The 18,055-nt window shown below is 33.7% G+C and overlaps 1 protein-coding gene across 1 annotated transcript; it reads left to right on the forward strand.

The window, feature by feature from the left end:
* Positions 1-4,877: 4,877 nt before the first annotated feature.
* On the forward strand, positions 4,878-6,691 carry LOC104107648 (pathogenesis-related protein PR-4B). The gene is made up of 2 exons (XM_009616509.4): positions 4,878-5,186; positions 6,344-6,691. The coding sequence occupies exons 1-2, from the start codon at positions 4,914-4,916 to the stop codon at positions 6,512-6,514; spliced, it is 444 nt and encodes a 147-aa protein (XP_009614804.1). The 5' UTR covers positions 4,878-4,913; the 3' UTR covers positions 6,515-6,691.
* The last annotated feature ends 11,364 nt before the right edge of the window (positions 6,692-18,055 follow it).

The raw sequence follows: 18,055 nt of genomic DNA on the forward strand, positions 1-18,055 counted from the left end.
TGGCATTGAGAGTGATTATCACTCTCCTGAAGAGCGTGAAAACGGAAAATTTTTACTTTACAGTTTTTTGTTGTTTAAATTTATTATCTATATCCCTTTTTTCAATTTTTTTCTTATTTATCCCTTTTCCTTTATTTTTTTTCTTGAACCCACTGTCTTCTCCTTCTTCATACCTCCCTCCCCCAACCCCTCCCTCTTAGCTCCCCTTCTCTTAATAACAAAGTTGCTTCAATCTCATAAATTAAAATCTAGAACAAATAAATAAAAATAAGAAACTATATTCAGATTTTAAATCAAAGAAGCTCCCATAGCCTACGGGGAGATCAAATAAGAAGAAAGAAGACCGGGAAAAGAACGAAAACGAAGAAAAAAAGAGACATTTTTTTGCCGGAAAACAAAAACTAAGTTCAAATTTCAACTTGCCATAAACACCATTTTTGTCAGCTTGAATATAGTTTGAGAAATTTGAGAGAGTTTGACAATTTTGGTGCTGGGTTTTGGTGGCTTCTTCGCTTGTTGGAGAGCTTTAGTTGAGCGAAAGGAGTGTTTTTCATCTCCATGTTTGCTGGTCTCTATTTCCGGCGTACAAGAGCTTTCCGGTGAGATTGGTTGACAAGGACCAGAAGGTGGAGGTTAGAGGAAAGAGAAATAGAAGCAGAAAAGGAAATGAAAAAAAAAGAAGAAAGAAATGAATAAATAAAATAAGATAACAGATAAAAAATAATTAAATGAATTTTGACACATGGCAAGTAAATATTGGTGCGTGATCTGCACTTTATTAAAAAAACTGGGATTGGCTAAACAATGTGGTATTTATTACACTTTAAAAAAAGACAAGGGGGTCATAGGATCCATATAATGTTTGAGGGTGCAATTGATAGACGGAGACAACTCAATGGGTAATTATGTATTATACCAAAAGGAAAGGCTAATATGATATGTTTGAAACATCTCCATTCATGAACATTAGAAACAGGGAACAAAACATAGACATTCAAGTTCAAATGGAGGGTATATCATTTGGTAAAACAAAAAAAAAATGTACTGATCATGACAATAAATGAAACCGATTTAACGAGAATAATGGTTATCATGTAAAGAAAATTTAAGCCATACACCGTGAATACCTAATTTTTTATTATATTTAAAATTTTACCACTTTTGAATATTTAAATATCTTTTAATTATAATCAACATATTTTAACCTTTATCTCACTTTTTAGTAGATTTACTTACGGCTTGTTTGGATGGTTGTTACGTATCGTTTCATAATGTATCGTATCGTACTGTATCGTTTGATAAATACAATATTTGGATAGATTGTGTCGTTTGTCATTGTTTCATGATATCACGCACCACCAATATGAAGAATAAACTTGTAATATTATAAAGAACAATTATGATACAAGGTAAAATTATTATATAAAAAGGTAGGGTAAATGATAAAATAAAATTATTTAATAATAATGAAGGGTGAGATTTAGAGAAAAAGACAAGGTAACGACGCGACCACACCAAATCGGTCGTTACATAAAGTGGCACATTTCGCCGTCATGTAACGACGAATTTAACGATACGATACAATAAAATTTAAGTAACAATCAAAACAAACATCGTATTTAAAGTAATAATATGATACAATACAATACAATGAGTAACAACTATCCAAACAAGTTGTTAAGAAAATTAAATACCTCACACTTTAAGATATTAGCACTACAAAAGCTCCATTAAACACTCCAAACTTCACCCCTAAACCACCTTGTCCTCCTCCAAAAAATGCAGCTTGAAGCTACTGCAAAAACAGCCCCAAAACCTCCATAAAACCACCTCAAATCCACCCCAAAACGCAGCTTATAGCCTCTGTTTGTTTAATCTTTCAAATGCATGTTTAGATGGATTTACGTGATGTTTATGGAATTTAATTTAAGACTGTTGGATATTAATTGTTTATTGGCTTTTATGTTAGATGTTGGTCTGTTTGCCTATTTAGTGGGCGTTTGGACATAAGAATTGTAAAATTACAAAATAGGAAAAAACAAATTTTAATGATATTTGAAATATAGAGTTGTATTTGGACATGAATATTATTTTGGGTTGTTTTTTGAAGTTTTGTGAATGATTTGAGTGAAATTTTTGAAAAATAGCTTTTTGGAGTTTTTTAAATTTTCGAAAATTTTTAAAATGTATCTTCAAGTGAAAATTAAAAATTTTATGAACAAACGCTGATTTCAAAAAAAGTAAAAAAAATTTGAAAAAAAAGGAAAAATTTATTATGACCAAACGGGATCTTAGTAAATTGAGTTGGAATGAAAATATGAGAATTCATTAGCCATTAGCAGGCCATTTGGGAGATAGGCAGATGTTAAACTTGGGCCTTTAAGGTTGATAGTGCTGGTCCAAATGTCAATAAGGCTACAAGCTAGTCCATCTTTCCATAATTAATTGGGATCTTTACACAAATAGCCGGTCATATTAATTATTTACTTTTTCTAGTCATATACATAGATTATATATTGATTATACACAATTATGCATATGTAATACATAAATATTCATCGGCTATTTTTAGTTTTAAGTGGTAGGGTGGACGGCTATTTGGGTTATTTCTTCTAATTAATTTATATCTTTTTTCACAAGTTAATATCCATAAATCATGGCCTCACAACCAGAGGCGGATCCAGGATTTGATGGCTACGAGTGCCACTTTTTAATGCAAACCTACCATTAGGGAAAGAGATTGAATTAGGGTGTACATTTTAATGGTTTGATCCATTTTGAACTAATTCGGTTCACTTCGGTTTGGTTTGATCTATTTTGAATTAATTCGGTACGATTTACAAGATTTTTGGTACATAAATAAATGTATGACTATCAAACCGAATAAATTTTATCCAATTCGATCTAATTCTCTGGCTCTATAGAATGATGTGATTAGATGCACAAAATCCAAATAAAATTTTAAATTATCAAATGCACTCCTTATATGTCAATTGATGCCATCATTATAAAATACTTTTGAAATCTTGGAAACAATAAATTATATGGATAAAAAGAGAAAATATTGAAGATCTATGCAAAGAAAAAGAAGTAAATATATTATTGAATAAATAACAAAGTGGTTGTACTAAGAAAGGGAAATCAGAAGATGAAAGAAATACAAGAAACTAAGAAAAAGAGCAGAAAGTAAAGAAAGAAAAAGGAATAACAAAGATTCGTTCCTTAATGTGGAATTTGGAATGTTGGCTTTCGACCATGGCATCTAGAGCCAACATACAAGCCTGGTGCCATCCATATAATATATAACGATCTATTTGTAAAATACCAAAATATATATATACACGCTCAAAATTTTACTCGAGCGGTCGGGTGGCGTACCACCCCTAACCTTCTACATAGTTCAGCCCCTGCTCACAACAATCTCAAATGTAGCCAATGAACAAACTCATGAATATTCGTAGAATGCTTTAGGCGCGCTTTTAATTAATCATCTATTATCGTGATTAAATATACGTATGCGTGACATAATTATAATTTTCAAATTTAAAATCAAGGTATGCGTTCGCGCAACTTTGAGCAAAACAACCTTAATAATGATAGAGTGCTATTAGTTGTGTATATGTACGCGTGACATGACTCTGACACACCAAACAAAGTGGATTCACACACACATGGTTCGTCTTCAAGATAATTTCATATAACTATAATAAACGAAGTAATTTAAAAGTGGTAAAAGATAAAATGTACGTAGGTGTTAAAACATGTAATAATCAGATAATTAAGTCAAGCGTGATTGTTAAGTGACTACGCTAGAACCACGGAATCCGGGAGTCCTCACACCTTTTCCTGGGTTAACAAATTTCTTACTCGCTCTTCTGTGTTTTGCGGACTTAAACAGAGTCAAACTTTTTTCTTGAATTGAGATTTAAAATAAATCGGTAACTTGGAACACCATAAATAAATTACTCCAAGTGGCGACTATAAAAATAAATAAATCAACTCCTTTTCAATAATGTTACCTAAATTAGAAAAATTTATTTATTTCCACAATCCTCGGAAAGTAGGAGGTGTGACCTACACAACGTAAAAAACTGATGAATTTTCCGTGGAAAATCAGAATAATCTTTTGTCAGTTGAAAAATATAGCTCAAATATGTGGGATAAGATAGATAGAAAGATAGAGATTCTCTGATAAGCGTGCCAAGAAAATGCACATGACTTCATAATGCATGTTTGAACAATTTTTCCCCAGACGAAACAGCCTCTTGTTCTTAGACTTTTCTTCAGCAGAAATGACCAAATTAAAGGAACAGTTTTTCCAAGTTCTAGACAACATTATTTGACAAATCAAACTAATGGTAGGACTAGATTATATTGTAGAGAAATCGAATTTATTAAGCATATTCCGAAATGGGAAAATTAAAAATATTTTCGTATATATATTTTATAATTACGTGTATGAATATACTTTTTAATAACTAATTAATATAACCTAGTATTTGTCTTTAATTGTTAACGAAGCTTCAGTAGTGGATTATGGTTGCTAACTAGTTCTTGTTTTGTCGATCAAGAAAGGTCCGTTACGTTAATTAGATGGTTTGCTCCTGGCTCAACTTAGCTTCATCTTTAATTACGATTTCTTGCCGACTCAACAGACCTTAATTCGACCCATCCTTGGACCGTTTCTTTTGATATCTTTTCCCTCCCAACAAAAAAAAAAAAAACTTTAAGTTTAGTATTCAAAGACGAAAAGGTTGAAAAGTCTTCCCAGTAATTATTCCAACAGGAGTTCCAGTCTTTCACGACTACCTGACTTTTCCACTCTTAGTACGTACTGTCCATTAGCTTCATTTCCTTCCCTATAAATTTGGCCTTATAATTTCACCAAAAAACCTAAACCAATACTAAAGAAAATGGAGAGAGTTAATAATTATAAGTTGTGCGTGGCATTGCTGATCATGAGCGTGATGATGGCAATGGCGGCGGCACAGAGCGCTACAAACGTGAGATCAACGTATCATTTATATAACCCACAGAACATTAACTGGGATTTGAGAGCAGCAAGTGCTTTCTGCGCTACTTGGGATGCCGACAAGCCTCTCGCATGGCGCCAAAAATATGGCTGGACTGCTTTCTGCGGTCCTGCTGGACCTCGAGGCCAAGATTCCTGTGGTAGATGCTTGAGGGTACCACATCTTTAATTTTCTACTAATATATTAACCCCAATTTTATGGCCTAAATTTTTTTTTTTTATTTATTTGAAATTTAATTTTCTAGCTGTTTGAGATGCATAAGTTATTAATAATTTTCTTATAATTAATTTCATCTAATAAATCTTTCTCATTTGACAATATAGCTAATTTATTTAATCTCTCCAGAGAGATTGTTTATCTTAGATAAGTTTTTATTAATTTTAAGTTTAAAAACTTTTCTACTGAAGCAATGGTATCATTGTTAACATTATTCTATAAGTAATATATAAATCTGAAAAAAGAATCAAGTCTTTTTATTAGATACAGTATATGATTAATGTATTATCTTTTACTTGCACTATTTTCCTTGACACTTTCAATTCAAAAAAATAAATTTAAATCATCAATATCGGCTATGTCAAAAGCGAACCCCCATCATCAATCACTGTATCAAATTTATTTTTTCCTTTTATGCAACTTTCCACGTAATTGTACTTTTTACTTTTAAGATTTTTTTTTTTTTACTTATATATAACTTATTAGGTGTAACAAAAAATGGGGCCCCACAAATATGGAGCCTAGGCTTTACCTGCTTTAGGGAAGGGTCGTCCCTAGATTTAACGTGATTATGACGGAATAGAAGTAGGTTGTTGTAGGTCAATTTTACTTGATGGGGTAAGAAATATATATATATATATATATATATATATATATATATATATATATATATATATATAACTAATTAGTGTGCAGAATTTAAACTCTATAATACTATTTTAGAGTTTAGCTTTAATATACTTGTCGGTATAGAAGAATTTTACTCTTATCAAATCGCCTAATGTAACTACATAGCTGCCTAAAGTGGAATTAGTAATTTAAAAAAGGATAAGGAACTTACTACAAGTTCACTGTTAGTGTAAAAATTCTTCATACTTTGAGTATATATAAGATAAATCCATATATAGTTCCTGCTTTAAATTTAATGACACGCTTTTGGTTAAAACGTTCAAAGAAAATGTTTATTATAAGTAAAGTATGTGAAATAGAAAATACTATTATAAGTAGCAAAGAAACTAAAAATACTTAATATCTGTATATATGTATTAATGGTGAAGCTAAACGGCAAATTATAATTAATTATGTGCATGCAGGTGACGAACACCGGAACAGGAACTCAAGCAACAGTGAGAATAGTAGATCAATGCAGCAATGGAGGGCTTGATTTGGATGTGAATGTCTTTAACCAATTGGACACTAATGGATTGGGCTATCAGCAAGGCCACCTTATTGTCAACTATGAATTTGTCAACTGCAATGACTAATTAATCTGCTTCCAGAAAATTAAGTAGCTACTGTAGTATCTTATTTTTCAGAGCTGCGCTGTTTAGAATAAGAAGGGGGCTGAGATTGCTTTTAATAGTATACTGTAGTAATTATCTGAAAGCTCTACATGTTTGGTTGCCCTTCACGATTAATAGAATAAAAGCTTGTTCTTAGTACTATTATGTTGCTTGTTAATTAAATAGCATCTCCCCTTTTCAAGAATTGAAAGCAAGAAAGAGTAAACATATACTAAATCTCTGGAAAGAAAGTCTAAATACTACGGAAATACTAACACAAGTACAAAATTAAATGACTATGGTTGATCAGGAATACTGATCTTTTCTTGAACATTCAGCTATGGTAAAGAAGAAGTGTGTATGCTATTTGCAGCCTAAGCTAAGAAGATCAGTGAGAATGAAGTGAGATTAGACATGATTGAAAAAATCTAGAATCTGATGTTTTAGGAAAATGGTATGATAGATGACCATGTTACAGAGAATCAAAACAGGTGGTTGACATGAGAAGTGCATAACTCCAAATATTAGTTCTAAGTTTCGAGATACCTCTAACTTAGCAATTGTGCAAATATTCATCTAAATGTAGGAGGAGAATATCAACATTCCAACATCTACGCTAGTAACATTATATATAACCATGAATATATATCGGTTCGAATTGTAATCTCTTAACACAAATTATTCTCGGCCTTTTCAAAAATGGCATTGTTCCCCAAACCTTAAAATAAATTAGAACAAATCATTCCAAGAGATGTGGAGGAATGATAAAGATTCATCCATCATTAATTAAAGGTCCCAAGTTAGAACAATATTAAAGATTAATCCTTTACCTGGACTTAACATTTTAAATAGAATAAACCATTTGTCGACTCATAAATTGCGGTGTCGCGAATGCGAGCAGTGCTAGTTATATAAACCGCATTAGCAGAATGTGACTTGTAAATTGCACTAACGGAATGCACTTTCGGTTTTAGAAATAAAATGCCGGGTTTAATTTTATGATTAGATCTAGTTTTTTCCTAATTTTGTGTCTCCTCGTCATACGATAGAAGTCCCTTTGGATTTTATTTATTTCCTTCAGTTACAGTGCTCGGGAGTAAGTTGCAACTTGCATAGCATCACATGATTTTAAATTGATGCTACAATTGATTTAGCTAAGGTAGTCCGACCTACAACATTGAGAAATATCGTTTTCCAGCCTTTTGTCCGGGTGTTTATGATTCAATTTTGGTTCGGTTTTTTGCAAGTAGAAAATCATACCAAACTATTTTCTGTTTTTCTATTTCAGTTTTGTCCGTTTTTAAATTTTATCCATTTAATTTATTTGAGTTATATAGATAAAAAAAATCACAAGTCAATATATATTTAGCACGAATTGAACAAATAAAATATGCACCATCTATTGAAATATCCGTATGTTATAAAATTCTCTATAGTGTATAAGATTTGCTCTTTTTCATTAGTTTCAACTCGAAGAAAATATCAAAGAATTGTAGAGATCCAATGTAAAGAAAGAAGAGATAAAAAAATTTAGACAAGACAACTAAAAAATTTCAAGGAAGAAATCTAACAAAATTACAAGTCATATATGCTTTCAAGCTTAACTAAATTTTAATAATCAAAAATTATATATCACCAATTGACTTCTAAGAATTTCAATATAGAATGCAAGTAGTTGGCGAAGTGACCTCTATTCAAACTTGAATTGGCCAAGTGACCTTCTAGTTATAATCACCGTAGGATTGACATTCATGCTTAATTAGCGATTAAGTGGATTATAAAGTAAAGGGAAAAAGTTCAGTCTTTATCCCTAAAGTTTCACTTATTATATTTTGGCCCCAACCTATATAATTCTAATATTACTAGATTTTTTTTAATAAATTTTTTTTTTTTCTTCCCACCTCATCTACCGTCCAATCCCCATTTCTCACGACTGATTCCTCCTTTGCAGCTTGTTTTTCTTGCATTCAACACACATAGGCCATCTCCCTTCTTCCTCATTCATCTCAAAGCTTCATTCTTTTGATTTATCATTTACGGAGAAGAAATGAAAAAATTGGGGGTTTTCGGATCTGTCGAAATTGGAAAAAAAATTGGGGGTACATTGGATTGATAATTCATTCTAGGTGGTATATTGCGTAACTCATTCATCTGATAAGTGTTTTCATCTCATCTTATTCGGCATTGTTAATTTGGATTTCTACAAAAAATATTCTGCACAGTGCTAGACCACTAGTTCACAATAGACTGATGGGAGATTATATATTAGTATGCGGTCTATATTTTGGTGAATGGGTTGAGGGGCCACTAGTTAGAATTGAAATTCCTATACAAAGGTTACAGTACCTATCCATATACCTAGCAATTGTACATTTGACGAATTTGGTGATGTCATCATTAAACGTGGAAGACTAACATATTCCCGGAGGAATTTGAATATTACATATATGCTTAGCTCTGCGCCGAAGAGGGACAAGATTCCTCCTTCCTTCATTAAGAATGATAATGATTTACAATCGTACCTCCTTGATGTTACAATTGATGGTATGAGGCCTTGTTTGAAGATATTTGTGGCTGAAAATGAGTTTGAAGAAGGGGCTGAAGTTCCTGTTGAAAGGTCTTATCAAGGTTCAAATGCCACAGCTGCACCACCACCACCAACACAACCAACACCAACACAGGCACTAATTTTAGAAGTAGAGGAGGAAAGAATAGGGAAAGATGGCTTCAGTAGATTTAGTCATGACTTGCATGATTTTGGTGATAATGAAATGAACTCGTACGGTCCGGAAGATGCAGATGGAGCGAAAGAGCTCACATATATTGTCAGTCGGGCAGCTGGAGATGAAGGCTTGGTGGACTCGTTAGCTACACAACACACACAGATGGAGGTTACTTTTGTGAAAATGCATTTTATGTTTTGTATGAAGAAGAGTAGCAATAAATTAACTTCGGTGGCATGCCGAGATGTGAGTTTTCCGTGGAAGTTACGTACTTTAAAGTACGAGAGTTATGATAGGTTTTATATTACTAAATACCATGGCGAGCATACATACGGGGTACAACACATATCAATTCATCATCCTAATACTTCGTCAAAGACTTTGGGTGCATATTTCCAGGAACGGTATGTTAATGGCAAATGCCTATCCCCGTCAGATCTGAATGATGCTATTTTTTGCAGATTTTAATCAAAATCTTACTAATTGGAGGAGCTGGAAGGTATGTAAAATAGCTAAGGCTATGATCAGGGGTGCTCAGGAAGAGGGGTATGCTTTGTTGGAAGCGTATCGCCTTGTTATGTTGTCCTATAATGAAGGAAGTATTGTTGATTTAAATGTTGATGATAAAATGCATTTTAGATTTTTTTTTTCTTATCTATTGGAGCTTTCATTAAGGGATTCGCACATATGAGAAAGTTTATTGATATTGATAGGACATTTCTGAGTGGCAGGTATGGAGATTGCTTGTTGTCTGTTGTGGCGCAAGATGCCAAGAATCACATTTTTTCCAATTGCGTTTTGTGTAGTCAATAAAGAGTGCGATAATTCTTGGACCTAATTTTTTGAACAGTTGCGGCACGTTCTTGACGACAATGATGAATTGTACATTATCTTTGATTGGCATCTGTCTATTGGGAATGGCTTCAAAAAAGCTTTCATTGCCGCTCATCATGGCTTTTGCACGCGTCACATTGCTGAAATTATGCGCAAGAGATTTCATTATGGAATTTTTATTAAGCATTTATTTTCTTTCGCACAGTCATACAATACTGAGGAATTTTTTACCATTTTCAGCAATTGTATGATAAAAGTAGGGAAGTAGCTAACTACCTCGTAAATGGAAAAAGTGGAGTAGGGCCTTCTTTCCAGGAAACCGATATGGCGTGTTGACAACAAACATTGCAAAATCGCTTAATGCGATGCTTAAGGATCAAAGAGACTTCTCGATCATTAGCCTATTCAATCATATTGTTCGAAAGTTTGCAGAAAAATTCGAAAAGAGGCGTACTGAAATGGAAAATATTTTGACCCTCTTTGTTCCTTCTGCTGAAAAGAAGATTAGGAATGATATGGTTGCCGGCGACGCGCTCCGGGTGCATCAATTAGAGAATAACGAGTTTAGCGTCGTCGGTCACGGCAGGTATGCAGTGGTTGATCAAGATTTGAACACATGTTCTTATTGTCAGTTTGATTTGGAAAACATTCCCTGCCCACATGCAATGGCAACTCTGAGATTGAGCTTTGGGGATAGATATGGTTTCTCCATTTACGATCACTCATCTCCGTTCTATGTGGTTTTAACATATTTGGTTGCATATGAAGGAACCATTCACACAATCACTACAAAAGAGAAATGGGTGGTGTCTGACGAGATTCAGTCCATAAAAATACTTCTACCCGATGTCGAGCCTACAAAGGGTAGAAGAAAGATTAAGAGATGACCAAGTATTTAGAACCTAGTTCTTCTAGCAGCAGGAAAAAAAGGCAAAAAAAAAATATTCCATTTGCAAAGAACTTGGCCACAAGAAAACGATTTGTAAAGTATTGTTACAACATTCTTGATCATTAAGCTACCAACATTGTAATAAAGATAATTAACTCTTTTAATATTCTAGACTTGTTGTTTGTAATCACTTGTTATTTCTACTATCAACTACTGCATTGTACATCATATACTATTATTTTATGGTCAACCACCAGCATTGTCTATTGTAGACCTATAATCTAGAGTCAACCCTCACTTATTTTAAGAAGGAGTCATGTGACCACGTTGTCTCATAGACTATTGTTTTATGGTCAACCACCCACATTGTCTATTGTAGACCTATGATCTGAATCAACCCCCTAATTTTAAGAAGGAGTCATAGGACCTTCTATAATAGACTACTGCTTTAGAATCAACCACCCACATTACATATTGTAGACCTATGATTTAGAATCAACCTCCTTATTTTAAGGAGTCATGTGACCAACATATCCCATAGACTATTGTTTTACGATCAACCCTCTTACTCTATCTTCAACCACCTTAATCAACCAATATTCTATTGTCAACCCCCATCGATATTTTAAATTTAACCAAGACTTGTTGCGCTAGTTTAGGTAGTCTATTGACAACCACTGATTTAGGTAGTTAATTTAATGTCTAATGTTAATAAGCTCTCGCAGTCAATATGAAAATGACTTGTCTAATTAATTAAAATACATCGAATATGCCAATTCAAAGCATCAATTCGTTTCTCAACAACAGTCATGTCATTTACGAGAAGTCATATGGAAAGGCACCATTTAGTCACAAATTCTGCCTATAAATACACTAGATCTAATGGAAAAATTTATTCATCATTATTCCAAACAACTCAATCACTTGACAGAGAAATGCCTCCGAGGCCAAGGCTAATCATGGATGCCATTTTCATCAGGGAATTACTGGATAGGCTCATATGAGAGATTCAAGAAGAAATGGTGAGGCAAGAGAGGAAGATTCGACGTATCGCACGCATGTTGCAGATTCTCCTTCGTAGGGCTGGTGCAAATATTCACCACTATGTTAGCCCAAGAAATTTCCCTCCCTGTGATCCTTCTCCCCCTTCAGTTTAATGTTATTTTTCCTTAGTTAATGGGAAAAAAATGTATGTTGTTGTGAAGGGGGTTATTTAAATAAAAATATTTATTTTAATTTTTTTTCTATTTAAAATTTTGCCCTGTTTTTTATTTTTCTGCCTTGGTTGTTCTTTCTTTTTTTCCCATTTGAGAACACTTAAGTACAAAAAGGCCCCAAAATAAAATAAAGAGGTTCCAATAGAAACATACAATTCAGGGGATATAAATTTCAGTCTTCTAAATACTTGAAGAGGTTCCAATAGAAACATACAATTCAGGGGATATAAATTTAGTCTTCTAAATATTTGAACTTCCCGCTAATGAATTAAAAATATGGGTTGTTGAATAAACCTACAGTATATAGTCTACCTACTGGTGGTCAATAGATCCATTGTAAATGTAAACCAATAGAAATTCCATTGTAAAGAATTAAGAAAGGTATATCATAGGGGTAGGTCCTTGGTTATTAATTGTTCGTTAGTGTAACATATTAATTTAGTTACCTTAATTAAAAAAAAAATATTTGTGAACAACTTAAAGTTATTCTAATTCAACAAATTGCAAACTTTGAATTGGATAAAATGGATTAGTATAACGTATCAATTATATCGGTATCAACCTAAGCCTATAATTGATTAACACAACTTTTATTATATGGCCAATGACCATTATTACAACATAATGTTAAGGCAATATATGCAATTTGAAGACTAATTACCTATTATAGTCGATCATAATATTATTTAATATCAACACATATTGATATTACATCCCAATATTTAATATACAACATTCATACTTAGACATATCACGTGTTGACAATACTTTACTAGACAACACTCTTATACTTGGAGGTCTTGCTTCTTGAGTTGTTACATGTTCTAGAATGATCAACTCTTAATGGTATGAAATACACCACCAAGTATAATAACTTTAAATGTTCCATGATGGTTAATAAGATATTTAAACGTTATAAAATAAAATAAAATAAAAATCAAGGTCGAATGTGGTGTAATCCTTATTTTAGTGAATTCTCGATCATTATTTTACCCTCAGTCGTAATAAGAGTTGAGGACGAAACCTCAAGTTGACACTCACCCATTAAGGAAGTCTATTGATTTATGTTGAATGTCCAAGGTTAGGGTTCAAGGTTTATATACCATTAAAGATGTTTATCAGTGACTAGTGGTTGATGGAAGACAGCTCGTGTTGTTCAGGAAATTAAAATATGTCCATGTGGCATATCCCTAACTATATATTTTTTTGACCCGTCGAAATTACCCATTTGACCCATTTAAAATTACCCATTTGACCGGTCATCTCAAAATAAAATTGATTTCAACCATATTTTTTTGACCCGTTGAAATTAACCCATTTGAACCATTTAAAATTACCTATTTGACCGGCCATCTCAAAAAAGAATTGATCACATTTCAACCTTATTTTTCACTTCTGACAACAATACTCAAACAATTGAAGTAAAATAAGCCAAAGGTCGAGTGCATCCTTTCGGTCGAGAAAGAATTGTCATTGCGGCATGACTGCCAGTCAATTCATAGCTACAACTCTGGTGAATGATGGCAGGCGATTCTCAAAATATTCCAAACCTAAGGTAAGATAAATTTCACAGGTTCGCCTCTTTTTAATTTTAGGCATTTAATTTAACTAATAAATTATTTTTCTCATTTTATTCGATAGGGTAAAAGATATCAATGTTGGGAATGGGATGATGATCTACTAGATCTAAGGATTGCTGACCTTATCAGTTTTTTGAAGTGTGAAAAGGACGCTCTTAGGCGTGAATAAATTATTCTGCAGATGAAAATGGCAGAACTTGAAAATATATTAGCAATAGATGTTCATGAGGATGAGGATGATGATGATGATGGAGGGATTGAACTGGAGAACGGGCATATTCCTGTAAATGATTATGTTGGAGGGAAGGTTAGGATGAATGAAATGAGGTTGAATAAATGGGTTATGCTCTTGTGCGTAGTTTTCAGATTCGTGGCAGCTTGGATGATGAAGTGAGAAGGAACATGAGTTTGTTGTTGGTAGGAATAGTTTAATTACTGTAAGTTTGTTTGTTGAAAGTCTTTTGGATTATGTAATATTATACTAATGTAATGTTAAATTTGTTGAAGTTATTAGACGCGACTTTGAGTCTATTACGCAACCAAATAGCTAGTTTATTGATGGGTTCAGTATCTATTATGCAACCTCTAGTTGTCTAATACAATGTTATATTTGATGAAGATATTATACGTGACTTTGAGTCCATTATGCAATCAAGTAGCTAGTTTATTGATGGACCCAGTGTCTATTACGAAACCAGGTAGCTAATTTGTTATTGGACACGTTGTATATTACGCAACCTCTAGTTGCCTGTTGTAATACAAAAAGGAAGTGCTAAGGAAACAAAAATTACAACATCAATAGTTAATCGGCATAAAGGTAGTTTCATTACATAGAGGTAGATGCAAATATCATAAATTACTACAAGTTCACCCAAAATAATTTTATTCCATGACCAACACAAACATAAATTACACTAATAAAACTAAGAAGGGTCCATCCTACCCCTGAAGATATCCATGGCAAATTTTACCCTGAACAATTTTATTTGCTTGTTATTAAATTGTACCAGCGGCGTATCAGTTAGAAGGAAGTCAATGACCTTCACTACATATGCTCCACTGCTTTCACTACAATAATCAAAGACACAATTAGTTATTAAAGAAACTAGAGCAATGAGTAAAACATAATGGATGACTCATTTAATTTACCTTTGCTGAATGGATGGCACATCCATAATATGCTCCCAGGACCATTCCTTCGTAAGTACATCTTGGCCTAGGTTTGTAAACTGGCCAGTTTTTATCAAAATCCTAGGCATCATGAGTGTGAGGGGTTGTACAAATTCTTCTAGTTTACCATCATCATACAAACTGACATTGCTATCATAAATTCGAATCAAACCCTCTACCAAGTGAAAAACAACATGCACAAAATACTTGTTATTAATTTGTAACTCACAGTACATCACCTTAGCCTTGCACCACTCCACAACCCTAAGTTTTGGAATACTTCATTGAGGATATAGCATTAGGTGTTTAAGGCACAAGTCTTGGCAAGCATCAACTGTCTGAGAAAAGTCCAAATCCTTTCCCTCTTTACTGGCAGCCTCCTTGATCTCATCCCATGCGGTGCACATATTGTTTCATAATGCAATATCCATAACAACATGACTACGGCCATAAAAACGTGGATGTTTTATGTTTCGTACACGCATCAGTGCCAAAAGTTCCTCCACATGCTAAATATTATTAAAAATATATACGTTAAATATGGAACTACTAAAAATAATACACGCAGTGATTAAGGGACTTACAAAAATGAAAAAGAATGGGTTAACACCACACAACTGCTCAAAAAACCTCCAACCATAGCTGCCAGTCAAGACGTTTTTAGAAAACTTCTCCTTCTTGTCAAATCATTCACATGACAGTTTCTTATCTTCCTCCGAAACTGGTTTGAGTACGTCTACCTTTGGTTTCTTTTTCTTAATTTGTTCCAGCTTCCTCATCTTGCTTGCAGAAATTGGAGCATTCCTCAATCTGCTTTGCAATCTTGTAACAATGTACCAAGATGACTCAACTACTTTAGAAGGGATCTCATTCTTATTTTGCATCTCCCCAAGGATCTTCAACACCTTATCCAATTTTTTATTATCAATCTTCAACTCTTCGCGCACTTCTGTATCACTTGGCTGAGCATTGCACATCATGCATGGTCTTCATCTACCAATATCAAAAACAAACCATCAACTAGTGGTGAACCAGGAATACTCCCACCCAAAGGGTCATCATCAGCAAAGTCAACTTCATCATTGGTCTCTAAGATCACTGCACCATGTGCCTTTTTAATGGCAGTCACCCATTCCAAATCAACCGCTAGCTGATCGATTATAGAATCCGCTACCTCATCATCGTATGGTACCAAATTTTTTATGTAGTCCACATCCATATCACGTAGGGTAGGAATAAGGTAAGAGTTCACCTCCTGAAATATAGCATAGATAGAAGTCAATAGACAAGCAATACAAAAAAAATAGACACGAGGCCTATAATAATCTCCTACTTTGGTTGATTCTAATCTACTGATTGAGTGTTATTGCACTCTCTATCTTACCACACCAGGGTTATCAACTATCTACTTAAAGGGATCCCAATCAGGGTCAGATGTCACTTTCTTGTTGTGCCATCTTAACATCCTTGGCAGCGGTATCGGTACGACCTTTGATTTCTCGGCACTACGACCAAATAGCAGAATTGCTTCGTATGCCTATGCCTATATTTTATTATTATTTTTTCTGTAGGAAATAAAATAATAGTACTCAACTGCAAAGAAATTTTGAGAAGATTTTTTTAATACTTACCATGAATGCCCATGGGAAGTCGTACAGGGTATAACTAGCCGATTTGGACTTTTTATTAGAGATTTTATTTTTCTTACTCTTGCTCACATATGATTTGTACATTGGAAACATATCCTTATTCAAGTACTCAATTTTAAGCTTAAAACAATCCTTGCCCCATGGATATTTCATGAAAACTTCCAAATTGCCAGCCATACAAATCTACTTCTTATCGATACGCGCTATGTTATCCCTTGCAAGCAAAACTGAATGGACAAACCATACCAATGCAATCTTAAACCTCTCTTCTATGTCAAACCTCTTGGACTTCAACTCTTTCAAAAGCAACTCTGTCCCTTCTTGCTAGACTGGCAAACTTTATCGCAAAATATTTCGCCATCATATATCACTTTTCTTTATTTCTTCTTTACTGGGTTTGGCACTACAGTTCAATCCAGTCATTATAGCAAACTCCTTCAATCCAAAGTGAACAGGATTGTCTCCAACTAAAAACCATAACTCGCTCTTCTTCGCGCAATAAATTTGGCGAATCAGCAGGGAATTGACAAGTTGTCCATTGAACTGTGTCCAGTGCTCTGAAAGTTTTGCAAACCGTCCAAAACAACTACTATTAAACTATTCCATCAATTTGATTGTTCTAAGTTTATCCTTGAACTCATGGAAGAAATTGATCCTAGACCTCACACTAATCTTGGCCGGAAAACGTCTTTGCTTACTTAGAAAAGTCTTGAATTTGTATTTAGATGTGTCGATCACCCTTACAAACACAGGAATTGACAGAGCATCCTTGTCACCTTCAAATAATGCATGTGTTTCACTTTCCAGACCATCTTCAAGTTGTTCATCATCATCATCATTTTCTTCTTCTACTACATCTTCTGCTTTTTCTTCTTCAGCATTTTTATCAACCTTCTAAGCAGCAACATCACCATTTTTATCATCCTCCCCACCTAAAGCTCCATCATCACTGTCATTTTCTTCTTCGACAATTATTTTTCAGAAATATGTTCTTCCATTTGAGTTTGTGCTGAATTTCTGTCCGAGTCTTCTTCCTCCTCATCATCAACACCCTCTAATGCTAAACTCATTGAAACAGCCTTTTTACTAACTGGTATGTCCTTGTCAACTAATCTAGACCTTGATCTTGTTCTTTTTTTACCAGTAGACTTTGATGGCTCTTTGTTCATTTTCCTCATATCATGCTTAGATATCGCAATATTTACTTTACTAGGAGAAGCTTTAGAAGTATCTACATTTCGTTTCCTGGTAGCAGTTTTTGAAAGCTTAGTTTTTGCTTTACTTGGCGATGTTTTTTGTGTTTCTGCATTTCCTTTCCTGTTTGGAGGCTTTGAAGGTTGTGCAATTGCCTTCGTAGCCGAAGGAATATGCTTCTTAGCAATTGATTTCTTCCTTATGTTACCTACATGCAAATATGCAATGTCACATTTAATAATTTGAAACTTATGATCGGAATAAGAA

Source organism: Nicotiana tomentosiformis, chromosome 1, assembly GCF_000390325.3.
Source record: "Nicotiana tomentosiformis chromosome 1, ASM39032v3, whole genome shotgun sequence".
NCBI lineage: Eukaryota > Viridiplantae > Streptophyta > Magnoliopsida > Solanales > Solanaceae > Nicotiana > Nicotiana tomentosiformis.

What these genes read in the sequence shown, in the direction of transcription:
- LOC104107648 (XM_009616509.4), top strand. Translation starts at nt 4,914, where the DNA reads ATGGAGAGAGTTAATAATTATAAGTTGTGCGTGGCATTGCTGATCATG. An exon ending in CCTGTGGTAGATGCTTGAGG is followed by an intron (nt 5,187 to 6,343) that starts GTACCACATCTT and finishes ATGTGCATGCAG; the next exon opens with GTGACGAACACCGGAACAGG.